General features: G+C 33.5%; 1 protein-coding gene across 1 annotated transcript in view; it reads right to left on the bottom strand.

Moving 5' to 3' along the window:
* Positions 1 to 1,521: 1,521 nt before the first annotated feature.
* LOC106052582 (lysosomal cobalamin transporter ABCD4-like) overlaps positions 1,522 to 25,665 on the bottom strand; it is a 28,089-nt gene continuing 3,945 nt past the window's right edge. The window contains exons 2-17 of the mRNA XM_056023366.1: positions 23,345 to 23,463; positions 18,638 to 18,765; positions 18,154 to 18,293; positions 17,077 to 17,193; positions 16,676 to 16,801; positions 15,554 to 15,699; positions 15,205 to 15,326; positions 14,476 to 14,567; positions 13,612 to 13,695; positions 11,992 to 12,098; positions 11,430 to 11,540; positions 9,100 to 9,191; positions 8,976 to 9,012; positions 8,421 to 8,514; positions 7,267 to 7,343; positions 1,522 to 5,809 (exon numbers count right to left, since the gene is read on the bottom strand). Of these exons, the coding sequence (XP_055879341.1) occupies positions 5,607 to 5,809; positions 7,267 to 7,343; positions 8,421 to 8,514; positions 8,976 to 9,012; positions 9,100 to 9,191; positions 11,430 to 11,540; positions 11,992 to 12,098; positions 13,612 to 13,695; positions 14,476 to 14,567; positions 15,205 to 15,326; positions 15,554 to 15,699; positions 16,676 to 16,801; positions 17,077 to 17,193; positions 18,154 to 18,293; positions 18,638 to 18,765; positions 23,345 to 23,463 (1,795 nt within the window). The 3' untranslated portion in view covers positions 1,522 to 5,606. The remainder of the gene's footprint in view (positions 5,810 to 7,266; positions 7,344 to 8,420; positions 8,515 to 8,975; positions 9,013 to 9,099; positions 9,192 to 11,429; positions 11,541 to 11,991; positions 12,099 to 13,611; positions 13,696 to 14,475; positions 14,568 to 15,204; positions 15,327 to 15,553; positions 15,700 to 16,675; positions 16,802 to 17,076; positions 17,194 to 18,153; positions 18,294 to 18,637; positions 18,766 to 23,344; positions 23,464 to 25,665) is intronic.

The raw sequence follows: 25,665 nt of genomic DNA on the forward strand, positions 1-25,665 counted from the left end.
ATTTCTAGAGAAAAATTGTAATAAGAATTGAATATAATTTATACTCTTCATACTGGAATGGCTACTTGGACTCCCTCCCCAACTTGACTTCAAGTGATTTTATTATGAGTCTTTTATTTCATCTTCATCCATCACTTAGTTAAATCTACACTCTAAATGAACTGTAGTTCCATCACTTAGTTAAATCTTCACTCTCAATGAACTGTAGTTGGATGGAAAGAAGTTTAAAAAAAAATGTTTCTTATATCTAGACCAAAAATGAAGTCTCAAACTATGTACCAACACCACCAGTTAGTCCCCAAAATATTTTTCTCATTTGAGATGCTACTAACTGATATGTAAAACGGGCACTGCTATTTTCTGTTTTAATCTCCAAGCATAAATGTCATGAAGTCATTAGTTGATAAGAAATGTCTTTGTCGCAACCAAAAATATTTTTCATGTTATTTACCATTTTAAACTCCATTTCAATACAGCACCCAACCCAGTTTCGTGTTTCAATTATTTTAGTGAATATGTAGTGATTATCTAGTGATACCAGTGATGTCATTAATGTCGGAGTCACCCCCTCTCCCAACCATCTACCCCTACAAAATTTCACAAATACAAACTATCTTATCTTATATAATACAGACGTTACTTCAAAAAAGAAGATGATTACATCCTACGTGTCATGCATTTAGTCATGCATATTAACCAATGACTTAAATTCTGCCAAGTCACTGGTTTTCCTGGCTAGCTCAGGCAACCCATTCCATGCTCTAATAGCACTAAGGAAGAAGGAGTATTTGTACAAATTTGTCCTAGCTTATTATTGAACAATGATACACTGAACTTTGTAGCTTATAGAGGGCACCTCTTTAAATAAGTTCTGTTATACTAACAACTACATTTACAAAAAAAATTTTTCCTTTTTGTTTAAGAGAAAAAATCTATCTAGTATGCATACAAGTTGGCCATAATTTAAAACAACAATTAATAAGTAGTTTTTCATATTATTGCTTGAACTGCAGTGCTACATGCAAATTATAGAACACTGAACTAAAGAAAAAATTTTTTTCTTGAGAAATAGATTGTCCCTTTACTAAACAATTAGAGCAATTATATATTCATTATGAGACATTAGTTAGGCCAGGTTCACATCTAACTTCACATTCACTTTCACCTATTCTTTGATCTGTGGACCGTTGGGGCACCACACAAGATCCGTCAACCTTCTTTCTCCATTATTCTTTGTCATTTGTCTATGATAGAATTTCATTCTGATGTTCTTTCTGAAAATATTGAAACCTGCCTGTGTGGACCACTTCGGGGGCCAATTTTGAGTTTGTGTCTCCACACAAACTGTCTTTGTAACCTTGTTTTCACATGGGTTTCATTCCCCCAACCATCCTAGTGACAGAACTGTGTGATACTGTGAATTATTGTCAATAAGTCACAATTCGAGTCCTGCTTCACAATCAACTTAGTAATTCTGTGTTTGTGCTATTGAAAAAAAAATAAATAAATAACGCTAAGAGATTTAACGATCCAGAAGAAGTCTCCAGCAAAATTTAAAATTTTTACTTTTTCATAGTTACCGATAAAACAAAAATATCTCATGTAATTAACATTAACACACTTATAATAACATGCTTTCACACTTACACTCTGTCACATGTCATTTCTTCATCCCGCCTTAAACAACTCAACAAAAACAATAAAAGTGATATCAAAACTGTCAAAAAAGAATAAAATATAAGGCACTTGTTGCAGACACAACATTTGAATTACAAAGTCGTGCTGAGTTCCAACAGTTATAGCCAGCTGGAGAAAATAAGGCAATACACAATTTTATAAAGACAATCTTTTTATTACAAACCTTATATCAAGTCTATCTGTCTGGTCAAATGTTTGTACACTTTATTTCTCCCACACCCTTTCTCAGATCAAGTTGAAACTTTGCACAATTATTCATTGGCATAGACAATACATGAATTGATAACAAAAAATTAACCAATTAGTTAATTAATTAGTGGTAATTAATTATTTTGTTTGATACCAATAAGGGACATTAATCCTTCAGTATTCACAGATATGGTTAAATATGTTGGGCTTTGTCCCTTTAAATAATTGTACACATTATTTCTCCCACATCCATTCTCAGACCAAATTGAAACTCAAGTTATTTATTGTACTAAACATCATGAATCCTTAAAAAAAATTAACTTATTAGTCCATTAATTATTGGTAATTAATTATTTTGTTTGACAATAAAAAGGGAAATAATTTCTACATTCTCGAGTGATATAGTTGTAAGAACAGAGCTCTTCCCCTTGGATAAGCTTTGTATTTTAAAAATAATTTTTTTTTTATTTTGCTTGTTCAAATTATTTTCAATTGTTACTAAGTACCCAGTATCTCTTTTTCAGTTGCAATACTTTTCTAAGATTTATAAAAAAAAATAATCAAAGACATATACGCTGGAATACTAACTAAGCAAATTTAAAAGCAGTTTGTCCATTGCAATAAACTGAAGAGAATAGCAATCATAAATACAATGTGGCTGGAATGATTTAACAATTATTTTTTTTACAAATTTAATTGAAAAGTTCCCATGCTGCTTTTTGGCACTCAGTAAACACAACTCTGAGTTAGGTTTGAACTCAAGCCTCCTTGTTATGTAGCCAATAGACAAGCAGTTTTGGCCTTTAAACTACACATCCCACTATGTGAAAGTTTCATGTCAAAGCTTAACAAAAAATAGATTTCAATAAATAATCCAGAAATCTGAACAGTTAAGATTAATATACATTCACAAAAGTACAAAAATTCACTAGAACATGTTTAATAAAGCCTTCATAAGCTGGCTATGTGCCTAGTTAAAACAAAATATTAACTACATTTTTTTGTAGTCATATTAAGCCTCCAAAAAATATGTGTAAAATTGTATTTAAAAATGTAAAAAAAAAAATAAAATTGGATTACAATAAGGTGATGTTCAGATAATAGTAACATTCATATATACGTAGTAATCTAAATTTAATATAATCCTGATAAAACAATATAACAACATATAACAATATAACAATACAATATAACAACACAAATTATGACATTTAAAAATTTGTAACAAACAAAAATATTTGTATTGATCACAAACTGTAGCATAAAATATGAACTAGAAATGGAAGAATTCATTCAACTGGAAATGTTTTGTCTCCAGACTGTGTCCAGACAGGAAACAGAATGATGAGTATTGTCAAGAACATAAATATAACATGAAAATATTGGTCCATATAAATGAATCATTGTCAATGACCTTCAGTTTACAATCAGATATGACTAGGGTTACCAGACGTCAGGCAAAAGGAGGACATGTACTATTTGGTGCCTTGTCCTCCATCTGGCAGGCATGGATCTAAAGTGTGAAAATATGTCTTTTCCTTTCTTGTTTAGTTTAGTTACATATTATCTATGAATTTAATCAAGAACAACCATGATTTTAGTTATTCCCAGGCTCCTTTATGATGAGGAAAACTCAAAATCTGTGAATTCGTTATTTTGTAATATTGGGCATATGCTAACATTGAATAAGTGTTTTCCCTGATCAACAATAAGTGAACAAGATAAGATTCATTTTCTCAGCTTCAAGCATATTTTCATGATAATAATTATTACTGCAAAATGTCACTTTGTAAAATATATGAATTAACAGCCCTTGATTTTCAATTTTATAAGTTGTCCTCCTTTGCAAAGGTTTGTCCTCCTTTTGTCCTCCTATGGTCTTGTATGTGTCAGGTAGCCCAAGTTATGTTTCTGAATTTGATTCATTCGATTTATAAATAAGTAATATTCGTTTGAACAAATTAAAATATTTATTTAAAAAAAAAGATTACTCTGAGAAATTAATCTTATACTTAAATATTTAAAATGAGTATTGAAGGCAGTAGAAAAAGCATGTTTAACATCATATTGACAAAGTCTTATTTATATTACTATGGCCTGATTAAATGTAACTCACAGTTTAAAGTTGGTAGGGAAGAGAGTGGTTGATTTAAAAATTGTGTGTGATGTGTGTGTGTGTGTGGCGGGGGGGGGGGAGGCTACTAAAAAATTAAAAATAAATGCCCTGGGCACTATAAATGCTCACTAGTAGATATGCCAACATTTCACTTTTGGTAATTTTGTAAAACCAATTTTTTGTTACAAGTGACCTGAGACAAAATGAAGAATTAAAAATCATGTAAATAAACAAAAATCAAGCATTCAAATGATTTAGTCCATAGCATTATATAACCCAATGTTATAATGTAAAAAAAAAAAAAGATAAAAAATGTATCATTGCTGCTATTATAATACTTGTATTATTTTAAATGTTATACTTGCATATACTTGCATTATAAGTTGACAATTTAAAAAATTAATTGTAATAATGAACTAATATGAATTTGCTAGGAACATTTATACAAACTATAAACACAAAACCAGTAATGTGAAGAACTCATAAAAAGGTAAAATCCTTTTAAAATTTTGTAACAATTATTGATTCCCTGAATAGTTCAATTCATGTAACAATACTTTTACACAATTTTTCTTTTTAATTGAATTTTTTACATTTATTTAGTGAAAAAAATAGTTAAATTCATATTACTTGTCTCTCAGAAATAAAAATACAACATATAGTTCTTCTAATGAACCAAGATGAACACAATTAAAAAAAAAAAACAAACTTGATGCTAAAACTAAATTTAAGTTTTTAGCTAAATGCTAAAAAAAAAACAGTAACTCTATTGCACATTCTTGTTAAAAGCTACACAATTAAAAGATTAACATACATTTCAGTTGATAAATACATTTTAACTACAAGTTAGCTACCTTGAATAAAATTATTGAACAAAGTTAGCTACATTGAACAAAATTATTGAACAAAGTTATCTTCACTGAACAAAATTAGCAACATTGAACAAAGTGTAAACTTGTATGTTTCCGTTAATAAATACATTATTTTAAATACAACTTTTTTTAAAATGCCACATATCCACATATTTGATTCCTAAATTTTAAGTAAAAAATACAAAATTACAATTTGAAATGTTCATGAAAATATTCAGAAATGCAAGTAAGAGTTTGCTCAAGATGATTCAAATGATTGGGATTTCACAGACCAAATGAAATGAATGTTCCATTAAATATTTGAAAACGTTTTTCCATAACAAAACAAGTCTTCTTGAATACACATGAGACATGTAAACACTTCCCTCTAGAGAAAGAAGGGAATAGCTACCACCTTCCTATAGACATGAAGAATACATTTTTCCCTTTAGGGAACAAGCAACCATCTTAACATCTTCCTAGAGAAATGAAGAATACATTTTCCCCTATAGGGAACAAGCAACCATCTTAACATCTTCTTAGAGACATGAAGAATACATTTTCCCCTATAGGGAACAAGCAACCATCTTAACATCTTCCTAGTGACATGAAGAATACATTTTTCCCTTTAGGGAACAAGCAACCATCTTAACATCTTCTTAGAGACATGAAGAATACATTATACATTTTCCCCTATAGGGAACAAGCAAACATCTTAACATCTTCCTAGAGACATGAAGAATACATTTGTCCTAGATACGAGAAGAATTAATACTTCCCTCAAGAGAGTGAAGTGACCAGCTGCCATCCTCTTTGAGCTGGAGCTCTAAGTCATGAAATGGCCTGATGGTAGTTCTATGTCCAATACTTAGGTAGGTGATGCCTAGATCACAGCAAGTCTTATACAAGAGGGCTTCCATTTCCTGACTTACTTGACTGGTTGCTTCATCCAGAACTAACATAGAAACAAATGTATAATAAATAGCATATAAACAAAAAATTAAACAATATAAATAGATACTTTAGTGACAAACATAAGTGTTTATGGGCCTAGCTTTAACCTAAAGTTTGCCTACCAATTAGTCCTAAGCTTTCTGAGATGATTTGTTGCTATTAGCAACAATAACGCACAAAAGTTCAAAAAGGTGTATATATTTTTTTAAATTATTAAGTTGTAGAAAATCACTACCCTATAAAAGTATTACAATGCTCTTAGGCTATTGGTGACTGTGCTGGCAACAATCCACCATCTCATTTTAAGATCTCAAAATTTATAAACTGCAGATTTTCATTTTTAAAAAAAGGAATTACATCCTACTCTTGTCATGCATGTTAATAAGAGACTCTGCTAAGTCATTGGTTTTCCTGACAGATTCAGATAAGATAACTTGTTCTAATGGCACCAGGAAAAACGGGGCACTTGCGTCAAACAGACAATCTGAATGCATGAGCAAGAGATAAGGGGAGAGAATTTACAGATATTACAGCATTGTGAGTGAGATGGACGACTATGACAAAAGTGAGCACCACGGCCGTGCAACTTTCTTTTTCAACTAGAGATGTGGGCTTAAACCTGACATCAACTACACCATTATTATAAGCTAAGATAATAATGCCAAAATGTTCTCAGCCCTAAACAATATCTCTTTTAACTGCTATCTGTAAAGGCCTAAATGGGTGCAGAAAATGTTGAATAAAACATGTTATATAAAAAAAAATAATTAAAAGATCAATTCCTACTTTATGAAGCCTTTGATGGTCTATCATTTCTCATTGTAGTTACACTTTTTGTAATGCTTCATTATAACAAGGAGTCTTTTCATCAGTCTAGCTAATGATTTTACAAGGGTGTGATGATTGTATTTGTATATAGTATTGTAAACAGCACTTGATAGAATCTTAATTGTAAGATATAATGAATTCTAAGTTTCGTTATTATGATTTCAATGGTCTATTAGTTAAAGAAGAGTGACGCCCCTTGAGAGATTGTTATTGTCATCAGAGGCCTGAGTCTAATGGTACAAGTACTATAGAAATCAGTTACATAGTTCACAACAAAAGGCATGTGGGCTGGAACTTTAACATAAGAGTGTGTGCAAAATATTTTTTTAAGTTGAATTATTTATTCATATCTTTACTGAATACCTAGAAAAAAATTGAGGAGATACCACTCCTGATGAAGCCATGCATAAAAAAGAATATACGACATTTAATTTCAAGATGATTATATTTTGAAAAATTATAATGGTCAAACCAGAGTTTTCGCTATGTGGCCAATTAAGTAGCTATTTTTTTCCAATGATATATATAAACTGTCCAATTCTAGGAAAACAGAGCAGAGCCATTTTGGAAATATCCGTTCAGTCAGTTTTTAGTAAGAGAATGCAAGCTGATTATGAAAAGGTTATTTACTTGCAAATGGAGGTTTGTGAAAAAAAAGCCTGACAAATGACAATCTCTGCATTTCTCCTGGAGACATTTCATCATACCTGTAAATAAACACATCTGAATGTTAATGACAAGTAATTAAACACATCTGAATGTTAATGACAAGTAACTAAACACATCTGAATGTTAATGACAAGTAACTAAACACATCTGAATGTTAATGACAAGTAACTAAACACATCTGAATGTAAATGACAAGTAAATAAACACATCTGAATGTTAATGACAAGTAACTAAACACATCTGAATGTTAATGACAAGTAACTAAACACATCTGAATGTTAATGACAAGTAACTAAACACATCTGAATGTAAATGACAAGTAACTAATTACATCTGAATGTAAATGACAAGTAAATAAACACACTGAATTTTAATGACAAGTGACAGTTAAGACAAATAATTCCAAATGAATTTCAAGGATTGCAAATTTAAAAAAATGCTGATAGGGCAGTCTGAATCTGTCACGGCAATAAAGTATGCCTTGTTTGGATGGACGAAAGACACATTCATATTATTTTTTGTACAGTGGGAAGCGTGGACAAGAGGCTAAGTGCACTTGAACTTGGCTTGGCTATCTAGAAGGGGGCTTGAGGTTCGACACCCAACTCGGCCAGAGTTGTGTTTACTGAGTGCCTATAGGCAGCATGGAAAACCAACTCCTAGATACACACCCCCCCACTGGTCCACAAATGAGATTGGACCAAAGCGCTCTGAGCATGCTATAAGCATGAAAGTAGCGCTATGTAAAAGCTATAATAAAAATAATTTCTTCATACCACAATCCAACACAAATGGGCGACATAAAAAGAAAAATAAAGATGGAACAACTGTTGATGTTCAAACACCACAGCTCTACACCGACTACACCAAATACATGGGTGGTTGTGATGTCAATGACCAGGTTTGTCATCTCAACAAAACATGTTGACATTAGCATTAACAGCTTAGTAAACACAAACAACCAGACATTGTGTTTAATCTTGGCCTCAGGACCTGGAGTAGTTTAACACTGATCTCAGAACTTACTTAGGAAAATATTTCTTTTAGTTGGACTAACAATAAGTAAAATATGACAAAGACAAAATTTATTTTATGACAGAAATCAAAGACTTCACCAGTTCCAATCTGTTTTGACATTCACTCCACCAAGTCTTTCCACAAGTCCTTCCAGTCCGACTAACTTCAGATAATTTAGAATGACAGCCTCATCTGTTGAAAAGCAGAAACACACACTCACAGCAGCTTGTACATAACATTCCTTCAGATTAAATATAGTTGACTCCTGATAGCCCAACACTTTATAATCCCACACACTCAGTATTTTGGCGTTAATATTAATGTATACTGGAGTATGTTTATTGTTCAAGTGTAGGGAGGCTTTAATTATCTGAACTCTTCAATCATGTATTTTTCAATTTATTAGATAAATCATTTGTAGTTTTTCATCTATTGTTTAATTTATACACTAGAAAATTACATTATATATAGAATGTATTGACACAGAGTTGAATTCTTTGACATACACAATAACTTTAGGTAATCTGACATTTTAGGTAACACCCCCCCTCCCAAACCCTGCCCCATAAAAATCAACTGTAGTTGTGATTCTAGGTCAAGATATGAACAGACTATTTGACTTTTTTTTATGTCTATTAAAAATTTAACTTTACCTGTCCGTGTGTCCCTTTCTTGTAAAGGGTAGATAACCTAAAAAAAAATTTAAAAGTCTAGTAAAATAAAAGCATAGTTGACCATACACTCATTTTAATTTTATTCACGCAAACTCTGAAATACCTGCTCCAGCAGTGTTCCATCTGTAAAATATGGCTTCTGAGGTAGGTACAACAGACCTGTCGGACCCAGGCAGACATTGATGTTAACACTTCCTAGAAAAATGTTTAAAAAGATTTTTTTAAAATTATCAGTATATCAATCATATTGTTAGTTTCTAACATTAGCTCTGGTGTTAATAACAATCAGCTACTACATCCTTGGTAACGAGCTGTCACAACTATCTATGTAGTTGCATAGTTAATATATTCGTAATCTAATAGCACCACTTTCATCAATAGTGATGACGCCATTTTCAGTATATTATTTTCCTGTGCAGTATAGTGATCTCGCCTTGCGCTTCGGCATTTTTTCATGTGACGTCAAACTTTTCTTCTTGATCGTTTGGTAGACTCACTCCATCTTGGGCAGTAGAGCCAAGTGTATCTTTTGAGGTCCTGAATTATACTTGTGTCTTTGTTACTGGATAGCCTTAGCATTGGCCTTGGTATATATTCTTGAAGGATTATTTTGACCCCTGTTTAGGGTGAGTTTTATGTCACATTGTAAAGTTATTTTAATAGGGATTCGGTCATATTGGTATTTTTTATAATTAGATTAGAGGATTATAAGATTCTGTTAATTGTCTTTCTATAGGGTTTTCGTATCAGTACTGAAGTTTCAAGTCTCATGTTTAAGGACTGAGGTTTTAAGTCTCAGGTTTAAGGACTGAGGTTTTCATCTCAGGTTTCTGGACTGAGGTTTGAGTCTGAGGTTACAGATTCCAGTTTTCTATATCCAGACTGGGTGTTACATTGTGACATTGGGAGTTGTGTTACTACTTTGAACTTTGATTCTTCATAGTGGGTGAGCAGTCGTCCTGGTTGAAGATAGATCAACTTGTGTTATCATTGGTATATGAAGTACACTGCACCTGATTACAAAATCTTTGTCTTGAAAATGGAATATTGATGAGGTCAATACTATTTTCTTTAAAATACAATTTAAGTATTTAATTTGAACCATAGTATAATAGATATATATGAACTTGTATTTGTTTATCATTATCATTGATCATTTTATTATATAAATATTATTAGATTAAATTTATAGTTTTATTTAAATCATCATACACCTCGTTTATTAGTTTATGTACAGCTGGGTGTGTATGGTGTGTCTGTCGGGCTGAACCTGGGGCCTAAAAATAATATAAGTTATAAAGTAATTATAACATATACACACTTTACAAATTAGTATTATTTTTAATACCTAGACAATTTAATAATTCAGTAATGAAATATTAAGACCTGACACTAGCTCACTTCAGAAGTAATGTCTTCCTCATTCCTAAATTAATTTTGTACTACAATTTCAAATTACCTTTAATGAATTTAGTATTGTAAAATGTGAAAAAAAAATATTTTTCTTTAAGGAAATCAATCTTACAAAACAATCTTTTTTTTTTTTTAATATTTTCAAACACTTAAACATAAAATCACAAGAAAGCTTAAATGTAAAAAAAAAAGAAAAAAAGGTTAAATTAATGTGACAGAAAATAAAATAAATTTTCTGACCATTTATTATTCCAAGTCTTTCAACCCAGAAAAATGTCAATTAAGAGAAACAAAAAATGTAAAACAAATAAAAACTACATATCTCACACATAGTTAATCAGTTACATGGACTAAAAACTAGAAATATCTAAGTGTTAAAACAAACGAAAAATTTTCATGGATTCCATGTTGACGAAATTACTTTAAAAAATCAAACAAAGCATTAAGGTTTATTAAAAGAAATTTTTACAAGTTAAACAAGAAGATAAAACTCAAATGTTATTTAACCTTGGTTAGGCCAATATTAGAATATGTGTACTCTGTTTGGGTCCCCTCTTCTCAAAAAAGCAAAGAAACTAGAACAGACACAAAATATTGCAGTAAGATTTATAACAAATATTCACTTAGATTAGAGTAACACCATAAGTAAAACCACTACATTTAGAGACACTAGAGATAGAAGACTAAAAAGTAAAGTAGCAATAATACATAAAACACTGAACCATAATTTACAAACACAAAAACAAAGCCTAATAAAACTGCTCAGAAAGACACAAAGATAAAGTCACATTTCTTATTCCACATGCTGGGACAAATTTGTACAAGTGCTTCTTCTTCCCAAGTGCCCTTTGTAGCATGGATTGGGTTGCCTGAATCAGCCAGAAAACCAACAACTTGGCAGAGTTTAAGTCATTGATAAACATATATGACTAGATTGACACATGAAATGCGAAGTACATAATTATCTTCTTTTTTGAAGTAACGACTGTAATTTATAAGATAGATAAGCACAAAATATACCTGATGAAGCCTTCCAGAGTCCACTAAGAACTCTAAGCAAGGATGTTTTACCACAACCGCTATTTCCAGTGACTAAAACACTCACTCCAGATGTCAACTGGAAGGAAAGATCTGGAGACAATAAATGTTCAGGATAAGAAGAAAAAAAAAATATTCATGACAATGATAAAGACATTGAGATTTAATGCACATTTTTTTGCTTTAATTTCAGCAACTACACAGTAACATTTCTAGTTATGATAGAGCCATCGAACTATTACTGGAGAATAAAATGATTAAAACTTGTGGGAAAATTAAGAAAAAAAAAAAAATTTTAAGCAAAAATTCAAAAGATTAATGCTATGATATCAGATCTACACAAGGTTAAAAATTTAAATTATCAATAAAAAAAATGTTTTAAGAAAATACAAGTGCACTGGACTATACAATGGAACTAGCATGTCAACTTTAGTTCTACTTGTGTGTTATTTCTCATTTCATGCAGATTAAATACCAATTAAAATGGAAGCATTTGTTAATATCAAATGTCCATATTGATGAGACTATAAAAAACAAGGCTTACTTTTGCATAAAACTTTCAAAGATTTGGGCAAACCATATGTTACATCTTGCAATGTGAAAGCTGTAGTGTTGCTGTTCGTCAGAGGATGTACTTCGGAAGTAAAGTGACTGAATAAGAACATCAAACCTCGGAATCAATTTACTTTCTTTCTAAAAAAATTATTTACAATACATAATATCAATTTCTAAATGTGATGAAGTGGCAGAAGTGGGCAAAGCTGATTTCTCATTTAAAAAAAAAATTATTTCCAATACATATATCCATTTCTAAATGTGATGAAGTGGCAGACGTGGGCAAAGCTGATTTCTCATTTAAAAAAAAAATTATTTCCAATACATATATCAATTTCTAAATGTGATGAAGTGGCAGAAGTGGGCAAAGCTGATTTCTCATTTAAAAAAAAAATTATTTCCAATACATATATCAATTTCTAAATGTGATGAAGTGGCAGAAGTGGGCAAAGCTGATTTCTCATTTTAAAAAAAAAATATTTCCAATACATATATCAATTTCTAAATGTGATGACGTGGCAGAAGTGGGCAAAGCTGATTTCTCATTTTAAAAAAAAATTATTTCCAATACATATATCAATTTCTAAATGTGATGAAGTGGCAGAAGTGGGCAAATATAAAAATAGGATCCAAGTGTAGTTCAATTTTTGTATTGGGTTATAAGGTAAAAGAATGAAGCAAGACATTAAAGGGAAAAAAATGTCTGACAAGTGTGCTGTCTAAAAGAAAGTGTATCAGCAAATATTTCTTTTTGACCAATAAAAGAGACTTAAACAACATTGAAATGTGTCTGTGTTTGAAGATAATGAAATGACAATAATTGAATAAAATTTTCATTGATTAACTCATAAAATACTGCCAATAGCTAAAATGAAATTGAATAATTTTTTTATCCAATTACTTGATTTTAGTTGTTCTTTTTGTAACAATTTATAATTTATTAAAATAGTTTTTAAGAAAATGTGCAAGGTGATGCCATATATACAACATAGGTTTGATTGTTTTAGTTATAATTATGTGTGTGTGTGTGTTGTATGTGCGTGTGTTTATATATACATGTAACTATAACCTTTAATGTCTAACCCCTTGTTTAATATAAGACTACAAGTTCAGTTAAGAATAGAAAATTAATGTAATAAAAAGGTAAAAATGTCAAAACATTCAAAGTGATACTGTTGAAGAGATTTCATATATTGCTTCAAACAAAAAAATAATAGAATCTCTCAGAAGCAAATGATGAATACTTAAAAAACCTACAAGGCGAATGATGAATCTCTCATCTCATCTGTTCATTGATTTTTGTCTTAGTGATGCTGTGACAGTTCGGGTAACCGAATGCTTCCACTTTTCCATGTCAGCAGCTGTTCTATGCAGGATATTAAGAGAGAGGCTGGTCCATTCTTTTATGTTATCCAGCCAGCTTTTCTTTGGATGACCCTTACTTTGAGCTTCCATGACTTTTGATGATGAGTCATGTCTTACAATATGGCCAAACCAGCTCAGATTTTTACTCTTCACAGTAATGAGTTCCTCCTTTTTTTCCAGTCAGATGAATATAAAAATAAAAAATCCTACTTTTCAAATGATGAATATAAAAATAAAAACCTACCTATCAAATGATGAATATAAAAAACTGTTATCTTCAATTCCTTCACATTTCAGTTTTCCCAGTACTTCAAAAAGTTGACCAATTCTAAAAAGGCATAAAACAATAAAGGAAATAAAACATTCAAGGAATATTTCATGATCAACTAATAAACATTTTAGCCAATATTGGACACATTTCAAAGGTACAATTGTATTAATATACATATAGAAGACATGCAATCTCTCAAAGAAATAGTAGTTTTTTATTAGGTTTCAACATTAACATAAGCCTCTCTGTATTTTCTGTGATGGGAATTTTCATGCTAGTGTCTAAATAAAAACAGTGTTGTTAATCTTTAGGACAAAAATAATTTATATAGACCCCATAATATATTCACAAAATGTTCTAAGTAGTGGATATATGTTTATATAAATTTACTTAATAATATTGTGATTTCAAAATAAAAAAAAAAGGCCAGTTATTTAAGTTGACAACTATCATAATGAAATAGACATTAATAACAGTTTGGTTTCCCCTAAGGGACAGTTTATATGTTTGAGTGTATCAAGAACTAAATAATCATCTAGGAATGTGGTAAAAGAAAGTCATGTGGATTGAATTAAAGCTGAGGCAGGAATCATAAAGCTGTAGAAAAACCTCCACAAATTCTTTCTCTATTAAATATTACAGAAAACTCAATCTAAATTTTAAAAGTTCTCTGCACCCTTTTTGCCTAACTTGTCTTCAACCCCAAAGTCCTCGTATCAATATATATTTCTACCATTTAAAGACTAGTTAATGAAAAATTTCACTTGTCTATTTTTATGGTCATGTTCCAAAGAAATTAAATGCTTCTTTGTATGCATCTTTGTCTAAAGCCAATACCTGTGAGCTGTTCCAGCAATATCTGTAACTTGTAAAGATTGATCAATCATGGTGGTGAAACAGTTAATTAAGTAAATGGAGAAAAATCCATTCTGGCAAAAAAAAAGCAACATTTTATTAAATAAAGATCTCCAATAATGGTTGAAGATAATGTGGTGGTGATGCAGATAGGGGTTTCGTGTGTGTGTAATCAGCTAGCCAAGTCCACATCAAGAAAGCCTACTGAAGCAGCTTGGTGACAACGGCCATGACAACCACTACTTCTCTATGTGCTAAGTGGCTGCCCTCAGCATTAAATTAGCAGATAGATGCAATGACCACAACTTCTTCGCAACTAGAGAAAGAACAACTGGAGGAGATGGAGAAAGTGATGCCTGCAGAGTACAATGTTAATGGCTTCTTTGAGCTCAGGGTACGAGTTCACTGCTGCGACTTCTGTCGGGGAGGCTATGAGTTTATTTGCCATGAGTAGACTAGGTCTGATTCAGCTCAGTTAGCTGTGAGTTTCTTTGCCAATGAGTTGACTGGGTCTGATTCAGCATGGTCAGCTGTGAGTTTCTTCGCCAGTTAGTAGACTGGGTCTGATTCAGCTTGGTCAGCTCTGAGTTTCTTCAACAGACTTTGTACAATAAATAATTTTTCTCCTTGGCTTGTTCAAAAATTGTACCAGATAGACAGACAGAGTTAATAAAAGCTTTGTAAAAAAAAAAAACAACCTGAAATACTTACCTGGCTAATGAGAGATGACAAGTCTGCTGAAGAGAGATCTTTATACTGGCCATTAAATATAGGGAATGCTATTGCTATGTAACTCAGTATACTCCCCAAGTAGTCTGCTGTCTTGATTACATCTGTATGTAATGAGAAATAAAGGGAACATGAAAAAAATAAAAAAGTGTTAAGTTCACATATTTATTCATGTTTCCAGTGACTACAAAAGACAGCGTCTTGGAAAACAAATTAACAAGAAATTTCTCAGGCCAGGGATTCATAAAATAAACATAATTATAATAGTATTTGTAATGACATCTGAACATAGCATAAAAAGTGCAAGATCCCACAGAAAATGTTGACTTACAGTTCAGTGCATACTCCCAGCGTATTAGTTTAGCCTGTGTTGAGATCAAATTATGTAACTTTGCATTGGCTTTAGATCTCTCCACTCTACCAGCTCTGAAAAAAGCTGCTGATTCAGAATTTGTCCTTAACAACATGTGATGAAACCTGCAGTAGATTTGTACATCATTAAATAAAGAAAAAAATATTTGCATACATGTTCAATTTTTTTTTTTTTGGGTATTTCTATATCTAGTTAATGTATTGATATTCTAAGCCTTGATTACAGAACGGAGAAGAGCTTAGGAATTTCTTCTTGTCTTTATTAAAAATAGTCTATTTTATTAACCACATGGCTAAACACATCCAAATCTTTCTATACACAACTGACCTGGCATCAGTTAAAAGCTGATTGACTTTTATATTGGATATATAAAGCCTAATGAGGTGCGGTGGCTCAGAAGTAAAGCCTAAAAGCGCTTGGCTTCTGAACCGGAGACCGGGGTTCGAATCCTGGTGAAGACTGGGATTTTTAATTTCAGATCTTCTGGCACCTCTGAGTCCACCCAGCTCTAATGGGTACCTGACATTAGTTGGGGAAAAGTAAAGGCGGTTGGTCGTTATGCTGGCCACATGACACCCTTGTTAACCGTAGGCCACAGAAACAGATGACCTTTACATTATCTGCCCTATAGACCACAAGGTCTGAAAGGGGAACTTTCTTTTTACATAAAGCCTATGTATGTCAACCACCCAAAGATAATGGTGACCTAAACATCATAGCCATCTACAATTTTACATCAGTAGTTCAATCTTTTTTAAAATATTAAATTAAAAGTTATCCTGATAGTGAGCTTTGAATTTTTTAAAATGATAATTAATACAATGTAAATTTACTAAATCAAAATAAGGTATTGACTCAAAGAGATACAAAACTGATTTTTGGGAATTTCTTTAGCCAAAGATTACAAAGACACTGTATGGCTGGGCTCAGCTTTACTTTACAGATGTGTCAGATCTACATAAGAGATGGGGGAACATTCTCAAAATCTTATTTAAAATGCCCAGTGGTCAGATGAAAGGATTTTAATTTAGACCACAAAACAAATCACCACCAACACAAACTTTCTAGCAATCCCTTTACCTAAAATCTCCTTCTCTTTTCTGTTGTAGATAAAAGTATTTGACAACTGGAGACATGAGCAGCTTGTTTATGATTGTAAATACAGCAAAGAAAACCAAAGTACTGACTGGTCCCAAGTAGCTGGTTCTGAAATGTACACATGAACTAGAATAAGAACTAATAATTGAGATGAACTTATTAAATATCACTAACCAAATATTTAATGTTTACACTTTCCCAGTTCATTTCAAACTAATGTAACTTTTTTAAAAAAAATAGAGAAGTTGGAAAATAGTATAAAAAAACAACAACATAAAAAAATCAATTCCATTATGAATGTCACATTTTACATCATCATGAACTGGGAGGTGGGAATGTGTACATGAAAGAAAAAAAGAAGCATTAGCCTGTTGAATACTTACACTGTCCAACATTTATAAAAATAGTATCCAATGGTGAATGGTGTGATGATGAGAGGAACTAAGATCTGGCTAAACTTGTTACACAACTGATCCACATCCTGAGTGATTCGTTGGTCTCTAAGGAGCAGATTCAGATTCAATTCTTAAATATTATTTTAAACATTGTTAAAAGAGACAATACACAGTGGCATGCGACAGATTTAAAAAGCATATGAGACACCAAGTCTTAGCTAACACATTTAGTTACATTGTGTTATGGATCAGTAATTCATACGTAACAAAAAGTACTGAAAATAAAAATTTTGAGGATGAAATATTCATAGGAATCTCAAATTACTGCATGTGTCTTGCTATCATATTAGAAATTAATATGGTAACAAAAATTGATGGAGTCAAAATGTATCAAATAAAACATCGACTGACAGAAAAAGGTGAAGAACTAATGACAAGCACCTCAGACTCCGCAACTAAGCACCACATGGACAAAGCTAACTTGTTACATATCTAACTTGATTTCTTAAAAAAACCTTTAGTGTTAAAAATAGGCCTGCATCACCTCCCATTTTTTCAAGGCATTTAATTAAGTGATTGCACCATTGATTGCTTTAAAAATTAAGCAATTGATTCAGGATTTTATGATAGGTAGAGAACAAACTGAAATATAAATGAATCCAAGTCAACACCAATAACAGTACCGCCTGTGCTGGCTACTCTTTCTGATTTTTTAAGATAATTGCAAAATATATTGAACAATTAAAAAAAAACACAAGATACTGAAATTCTACAAAGAGAATTACAAAAATGGAAATCAGATTGGAGTATGTCTTTCCATCCAGAAAAATGTGAATTATTAAGAGTAACAAAAAAAAGCCAAAACAAAAACTACTTATCTTACTCATAGTAAACTAGAAGAATTGACTAAAAGAAGTTTCAACAAGGTGGCCCTAGTTACATTATAAACAAGAGTGCTCAAGGACATTAAGCTTCAGTTTGTATTCCCCTACAACACTGAACTAAATAAAAAAGAAAATTGTTAAACAATAACTTTGACTATTGACTATGAGAATGCAAGCTTACGGATTATCAATGGATTTCTCTATAACATTCAGCTTGTAGTATAAAATATTTTTGAAGTACAGATCATGTAGAGCTCTGCATATGCTTTGTCTCCAGGTGATGTACAGCACTGATGCAACATAAAGTTTGGTACTTAAAATCTGAAACAAATATTTTTTCAGCAAAGTTTATATCAACTCAAACTGTCTGTCTGGTAAAACGTTTGTACACATTATTTCTCCTGCACCCATTCTTGGATCAAGTTGAAACTTTACACAAATATTGACGGTGACGTTTCAACTTATCCGAGAATAGGTGTGGGAGAAATATCAAGTACACACTTTTACCAGACAGACAGTTTGAGTTGATATAAATTTTGTAAAAAAACAATAATGCGTAAGGCCTAAGTAGTTTATAATGTGTCTACATAAGGATATGTAGGTTACATTAAAAATTCAGTGAACAAAAAATGTATGTCACTGCACATATAGAAAACTTCACTTACAAATGCTTCGGCTAGTATAAGTCCAATGGAATAAAGAAGATGTGATGTAAACTCAGAAGAGTCATCATCCAGAAAAATCTTGTAAAACTTACTTGGAATGAGGCCAATGTTGTAAATAATATATTGTTCTAAAAGGGAAAAAAATGTTAATAATGTACACGTTAGTTGCTTATAATAGTCTAGTTATCTGATATAACATGTATCATTTACAATCATTGAAAAAAAAAAGAGGGAAGTAATAAAAATAAATAATCAAGAAATTTGTTAATGCAATGCTCCCCCTTTCCATTTACTGCTTCGGGCAAGCTTTGTGCATCACGCGTGCACTCACACACACACATGTAGCAGGAAAAGAACAAACAAAAACAACCAAAAAAAAAAAAAAAACATGTAGATTGAAGATAAGATAATTTTATTGGTCAAATGGAAATTCAGTTTGACTACAATTGACCACCTCAGCACTACTACTGTAACAATAACAATATAGATGCAAACATGGGCGTAGGGCGATGTTTCACCCATAGCCATCTGTAGGGGTTTTAAACTTAAAGTCCTCTGGAGGAGGGGGATTAAACTCAAAACCTCCATTGGCTTCGCTCATAGAATTTTGAGCGTGTAATTTGTTGTTGTTTTTTTATATTAAAGAGTTGGTTTTTAACTTCAAACACCGCTGTAGGGGGGGGGGTTAAACAAAGCCCTCTTGATGGGGTTTTAGCTTAAAGCCCTCTGGAGGGGGTTTTAAACACATAACCCCTCTTGGATACACTCACAGAATCTGGCGACTGATGTATCCTTATATGTATATGTCTTATGTTGAAGTGGGGGTTTCATCGTCTTGACGGCTAATGCTGTGCTCAAGAATATTTAGATCTACTTATTAGACCAGTCCATGGTTAGACTATAGATGTTAGAAAACAATCGTCTCTTCCTTTTGGTGAAATGTCGAAACTTTATTTCTATAGTCACGTGATCATGAATAGTCCATGAAGCACATCTCGTGCTATCGGCTTTATGTGAATTTAACTTATTTGTTGATTTAGATATAGATACGTTGCGTATTTTTTTGGTGTTAATTTTTTGTTTTCTTAATTCATTTGGGCCACCCTATTCACTTCGCCTAGGGCCTCCAATAGCCTAAGGCCGGCCCTGACCAGAACAGTTAAGATATCTATGTAACAATACAATTCTCGAACAGCCTACAGATGTTATTATAAAATCAATGCAAGCAAGACTACGTAGCTTCTAAGCCTATACATCTATCTTACTATCTATGCAATGTTTACTGATACGAAACATTTTTTTGTCCATTATCTTAATGAAGGACAGACGACAGACACACCAATTAGTTCAACTAATTATGAACAAAGTCGATATAGTATACAAAATCAGGGGTTCAAGGCCAGGAAGAGGAATAAGTCGAATTCTTGTTTCATCCAACATGTAAAAGTCGCTTAAGATCTGCAGACTAAAGTAAAAAATCAACAGCTTGTAATGATCTAATCCAGTGGTTCCCAAACTTTTTTGTCTCGTAGACCCCTTGGAAGTCTCTGTAGACCCCTGGGGGTCTATATAGACCACTTTGGGAATCACTGATCTAATCTAAAGCAGGAGTCGGCGGGTTACATTTTGTTGATGGTTGCCGAGCCCCTGATCTAAAAAGGACAAAAGAAGAAATCCATTACATAAAAATAATAGTCAGCGACTAAGTGTTTTATTATCCTCACGTCTGCTGCATCGAAAAGGTGCGTTTGTGTTGGGGGCGGGGCTGCTTTGTGGGCGACATTGTTCCAAACATAGCCAATGTCCATGAATTCATTTCTGGGTCGCTTGGCAACTGAAAGAGGGCAAAATTATCCCCAAATAAAATGTTTTACAATTGCACTGTCGCGGATGAATCTCTGTATAATCTATTTTTACTTATATATTATATATGTCGGCTGGAACGTAATGACCGGAAGTGTCTTAGTTTTAGACAAAGACAGATCAATGTGTGTGATATGCTCTAAGAACTACTACAGTATTGTGTTCGCGATGACCAAGTGATTGTGTTTTTATATGTCGAGCTGAACCCGAGGGACTCCTAGTCGAGTAGTAAGAAATGAGTGTAAGAAATAGTGCTGCAACATGTACGGTGAAACAAGTTTTTAAAAAAATTTTTTAAAGAATAAAAAAAAGGGAAAGGACTGAAAATTTAGAGCCATATATCTCAAATACTGTTAGATTTATTTCCCCTTTTCTATACATCAAACAAATTTAATTTTAATTACCACTAATAATTAATATTTTTTAATTCGTTTTGTTTTCAAATAAAAACAAGGACTATTTGTGCCAAGTTTCAACTTGATCCAAGAATGGCAAGTGGTAGAAATAATGCGTACAAGATTTGTACCAGACGGAGTGAGTGTTGTAAAAAATTTGATTGTAGCTCTGCCCAATACACATGTGAGAACCTTTGTATCCAAGTTACGGTCACAGTGATATATATTAATATAGGTCTGTGGTGAATGTATTTAGAAACTGTTGGATGAGGGGGGGGGGGTGGAGGGGGTCATATGAAAGTCGTGGGAAGCGGTCCTATGTTGTGACGAATGTTTCAAAACAAGGAGTTGGGAGTTACTGTGTCATTAGTAGCGGCCAGGAAGTTTGGGTTTAAAACCATGTCACGTGGCTAGAACTTGCCTGAGGACTACATTTTTGAAGAGACTTCATCAAGAATCGACTAGAATCCAGATAGATATTGATTGCAAATTTAAAACGGTCTAATACAGAATGAATTTTTTTTTGACAAAAACTTTAAATCAATTATTGTTTTAATTATTGCGTAAGTGTGTGTGTGTGTGTGAGGGCGAGTGCGAACTTTTTCTGTTTTGTTTTTTTGACTGCTAGTGTTGTGGTATCTAAAAAATTAGCAAACCCTTTTTATTAGGACAAGCTAGGAAAACTTCATTTCAATATTATTGGAAATGTCTTTCCAGGTGCATGATGTAGTAGGCCAGACTAGACAAACTGGTTTCATTGCACAGACCACGTGCACGATGTACTGGTTTCATTGCACAGACCACGTGCAAGATGTACTGGTTTCATTGCACAGACCACGTGCAAGATGTACTGGTTTCATTGCACAGACCACGTGCAAGATGTACTGGTTTCATTGCACAGACCACGTGCAAGATGTACTGGTTTCATTGCACAGACTACGTGCACGATGTACTGGTTTCATTGCACAGACCACGTGCAAGATGTACTGGTTTCATTGCACAGACCACGTGCACGATGTACTGGTTTCATTGCACAGACCACGTGCACGATGTACTGGTTTCATTGCACAGACCACGTGCAAGATGTACTGGTTTCATTGCACAGACCACGTGCAAGATGTACTGGTTTCATTGCACAGACCACATGCAAGATGTACTGGTTTCATTACATAGACCACGTACAAGATGTACTGGTTTCATTACATAGACCACGTGCAAGATGTACTGGTTTCATTACATAGAGCACGTGCAAGATGTACTGGTTTCATTACATAGACCACGTGCAAGATGTACTGGTTTCATTGCATAGACCACGTGCAAGATGTACTGGTTTCATTGCATAGACCACGTGCACGATGTACTGGTTTCATTACATAGACCACGTGCAAAATGTACTGGTTTCATTACATAGACCACGTGCACGATGTACTGGTTTCATTACATAGACCACGTGCAAGATGTACTGATTTCATTACATAGACCACGTGCAAGATGTACTGGTTTCATTGCATAGACCACGTGCACGATGTACTGGTTTCATTACATAGACCACGTGCACGATGTACTGGTTTCATTGCAGAGACAACGTGCACGATGTACTGGTTTCATTACATAGACCACGTGCACGATGTACTGGTTTCATTACATAGACCACGTGCAAGATGTACTGGTTTCATTACATAGACCACGTGCTCGATGTACTGGTTTCATTGCATAGACCACGTGCACGATGTACTGGTTTCATTGCATAGACCACGTGCACGATGTACTGGTTTCATTATTTATTTAGCGGAACACTTCGCACATTCTGAGTATTTAGCGGAACACTTCGCACATTCTGAGTATTTAGCGGGAACACTTCGCACATTCTGAGTATTTAGCGGAACACTTCGCACATTCTGAGTATTTAGCGGAACACTTCGCACATTCTGAGTATTTAGCGGAACACTTCGCACATTCTGAGTATTTAGCGGAACACTTCGCACATTCTGAGTATTTAGCGGAACACTGCACATTCTGAGTATTTAGCGGAACACTTCGCACATTCTGAGTATTTAGCGGAACACTTCGCACATTCTGAGTATTTAGAGGAACACTTCGCACATTCTGAGTATTTAGCGGAACACTTCGTACATTCTGAGTATTTAGCGGAACACTTCTGATTTATTTTTACAGATTAATTCACGTGGTGGTCTACTATTGAATTATTCAAGTAGTTCGTGGAAACACATATTCAGGCCTCGCGGAACACTAGGGTTCCGTGGAACACAGGTTGGGAAACACTGCGTCATGGGATTGACACCGGTGTAGAACTTTTAAATTGCCATTGTTCTTTTACGATTTTCATCGTACACATACAATAAATAAGGGCGCGTGGAGTTAGTCTACTCTATTGGTTTAGTATCATATACATCCAAAACAATATATACTAACTAGCACACTGACTTACCCAGTAAACCAAGAAGTAACAGCAATGCAGCCAACCAGACTGATGGGCTCTTACATGATGGAAATAACAACAGAGTTATCCTCCAAAAACGTTTGAAAAACTTCAGATCGAAACCAGCACTGAAAGATACATACAAAATACTTTATAGTACAATGTTACAGTAGTCAATATTTTACTGAACAGTTTTCTATTACATAAAACGTTAAGTGCTTAGATCATTTGTGGACATTTAAAAAAAAAACAACGACTTTACAAACTAAACGAACAGATCTAGTTGTACGCAGGACTGGCTCAAGAATGGTTCAACTGCAACGGATGAACCGGGGGGGGGGGGGGGAAATTAATAAGTTTATAATGGAGCGATTTGCTCTTGTCTGTTGTGTTGATCTCTAATTTATGTTTATTAGTATCCACTTACTAAGAGGAGGCGCGGTGGCTGAGCAGTAAAGCGCCTGTCTACAAACCGGGGTCCGAGGTTCGAATCCTGGTGAAGACTGGGATTTTTAATTTCGGGATCTTTGGGCGCCTCTGAGTCCACCCAGCTCTAACGGGTACCTGACATTAGTTGGGGAAAATTAAAGGCGGTTGGTCGTTGTACTAGCTACATGACACCCTCGTTAACCGTGGGCCACAGAAACAGATGACCTTTACATCATCTGCCCTAGAGACCACAAGATCTGAAAGGGGAACTTGACTTTTAATTCACTAAGATGGGGACGTGGAGTAGGTGAAATGTCCGTAGAAAGGTTACACGGCCTACTTGGTTAGCAGCTATCTCTTTTTGTTACCATCACAATTTGTACACCACACTATCATGGATGGGTTTATTCCAAGCAAGAACACACTGACAAAGGAATAAAGAATCAAGATAGCTGGAGTAACAGACTTGACACTTTAAGTCTACCACAGAACGAATGTAGCTTAGATTGAAAGATATTGCTGAACATTAGACTTGACACTTTACTATAGAAGGAATGTGAATTGCATGTAAAACGAACACTATTGAATTGACTGAAAGGATAAATATCTCATCAACATGTTCGTACATTCCTGACAGCTTTTCAACACGTGCTCAGCTCGTGGAGTCATTTCACATTTTAGAACACAATGTCTTGAACTGTGTGTAGTTAACAAACAAGGAGTTTTGTTTTAGCTGTGTGTTTAATATAACTGCATCTATATCCAGTTCAATTCAGACGATGGATTTCCCCTGCAGTTATCCAAAAAACCGATTAACTTACTAAAATATTGATAACAATATCGGAGTGGGCGAAACCACGACGCTAACGAATCATGAAAGTCGCCCCTTACTGGTGGCCTTGGCCTTGAATGTAGGCCTACTAGCAGACACATACTTGATCCATTAGTGTCGAATAACAATGGAGAATCATTTGCGACCAGTTAGTACATTATTAGAGATACGTTGTTTGTTTGTTTTTAATTACCATGTTCAGACGTGATAGATTTTTCTTTCTAATGACATTGAGGGCTGGTTTGTTTTGAAGTGTGACATTGAACTTTTTGAGACCGCAGCTGGGGAATGAGAAATCACAGCGAAGCTGAGAAACGTTCAGGTCAAGGACATTTCGCCCTAAGCGATGACTCAAAGAACATGAATGGAAATGGCTCGTTAGTTTACAATCTAGTTGGCATACGTCATTGGAGCTCTTCAGTGCAAAAAGATAGTGTCCACGACTAAATGAACTATTTGTCAAGATTTTTAAAATCCAAAGATACCAAAGACAGTTGTCCCAATACACTGCGTGAGGCTGGGATTAAGAATCTAAGACAGTGTCTTGATAGCATATTATACACATTCTTTTATTTATATTTAAAAAAAACGTTTAGGATTCATAAGTAACTAAAAGATTAATATTTATGTTTAGCCACAATAGGCCTACTTGATAAAATCTTTAGAAGTGTGACTATCTATATAAAATTACTTTAAAGTAACCTAAGGCGTGATTTTTTTTATTATTTTTTTTTGTATATCTGTAATTAGTCCTCAGTATTCCATTAAGTTACTCGTCTTCAAGATAGAAAATTAAAATATTTAGTTTATTCAGAAATTAATGGAAATGTAACTGGAGTCTATGAGTAAACACACACAGACGCACACAACTTTTATGCATGGATCTGACTAGTTTAACCAGAAGAAGCAGATCTAGGACAGAATCAATTAGCGCGAGTGAATCCTGCACCTATCGGAATATTCAAAACGAAAGTTACACTGATTTTTATTTCGGTTTAAAGTAAAGCTCCCCTTTCAGACCTTGTGTTCTAAGTAAAGGTCATCTGTTTCTGTGGCCTACGGTTAATGT

The sequence above is a fragment of the Biomphalaria glabrata genome, chromosome 3 (assembly GCF_947242115.1).
Source record: "Biomphalaria glabrata chromosome 3, xgBioGlab47.1, whole genome shotgun sequence".
NCBI classification, from domain to species: domain Eukaryota; kingdom Metazoa; phylum Mollusca; class Gastropoda; family Planorbidae; genus Biomphalaria; species Biomphalaria glabrata.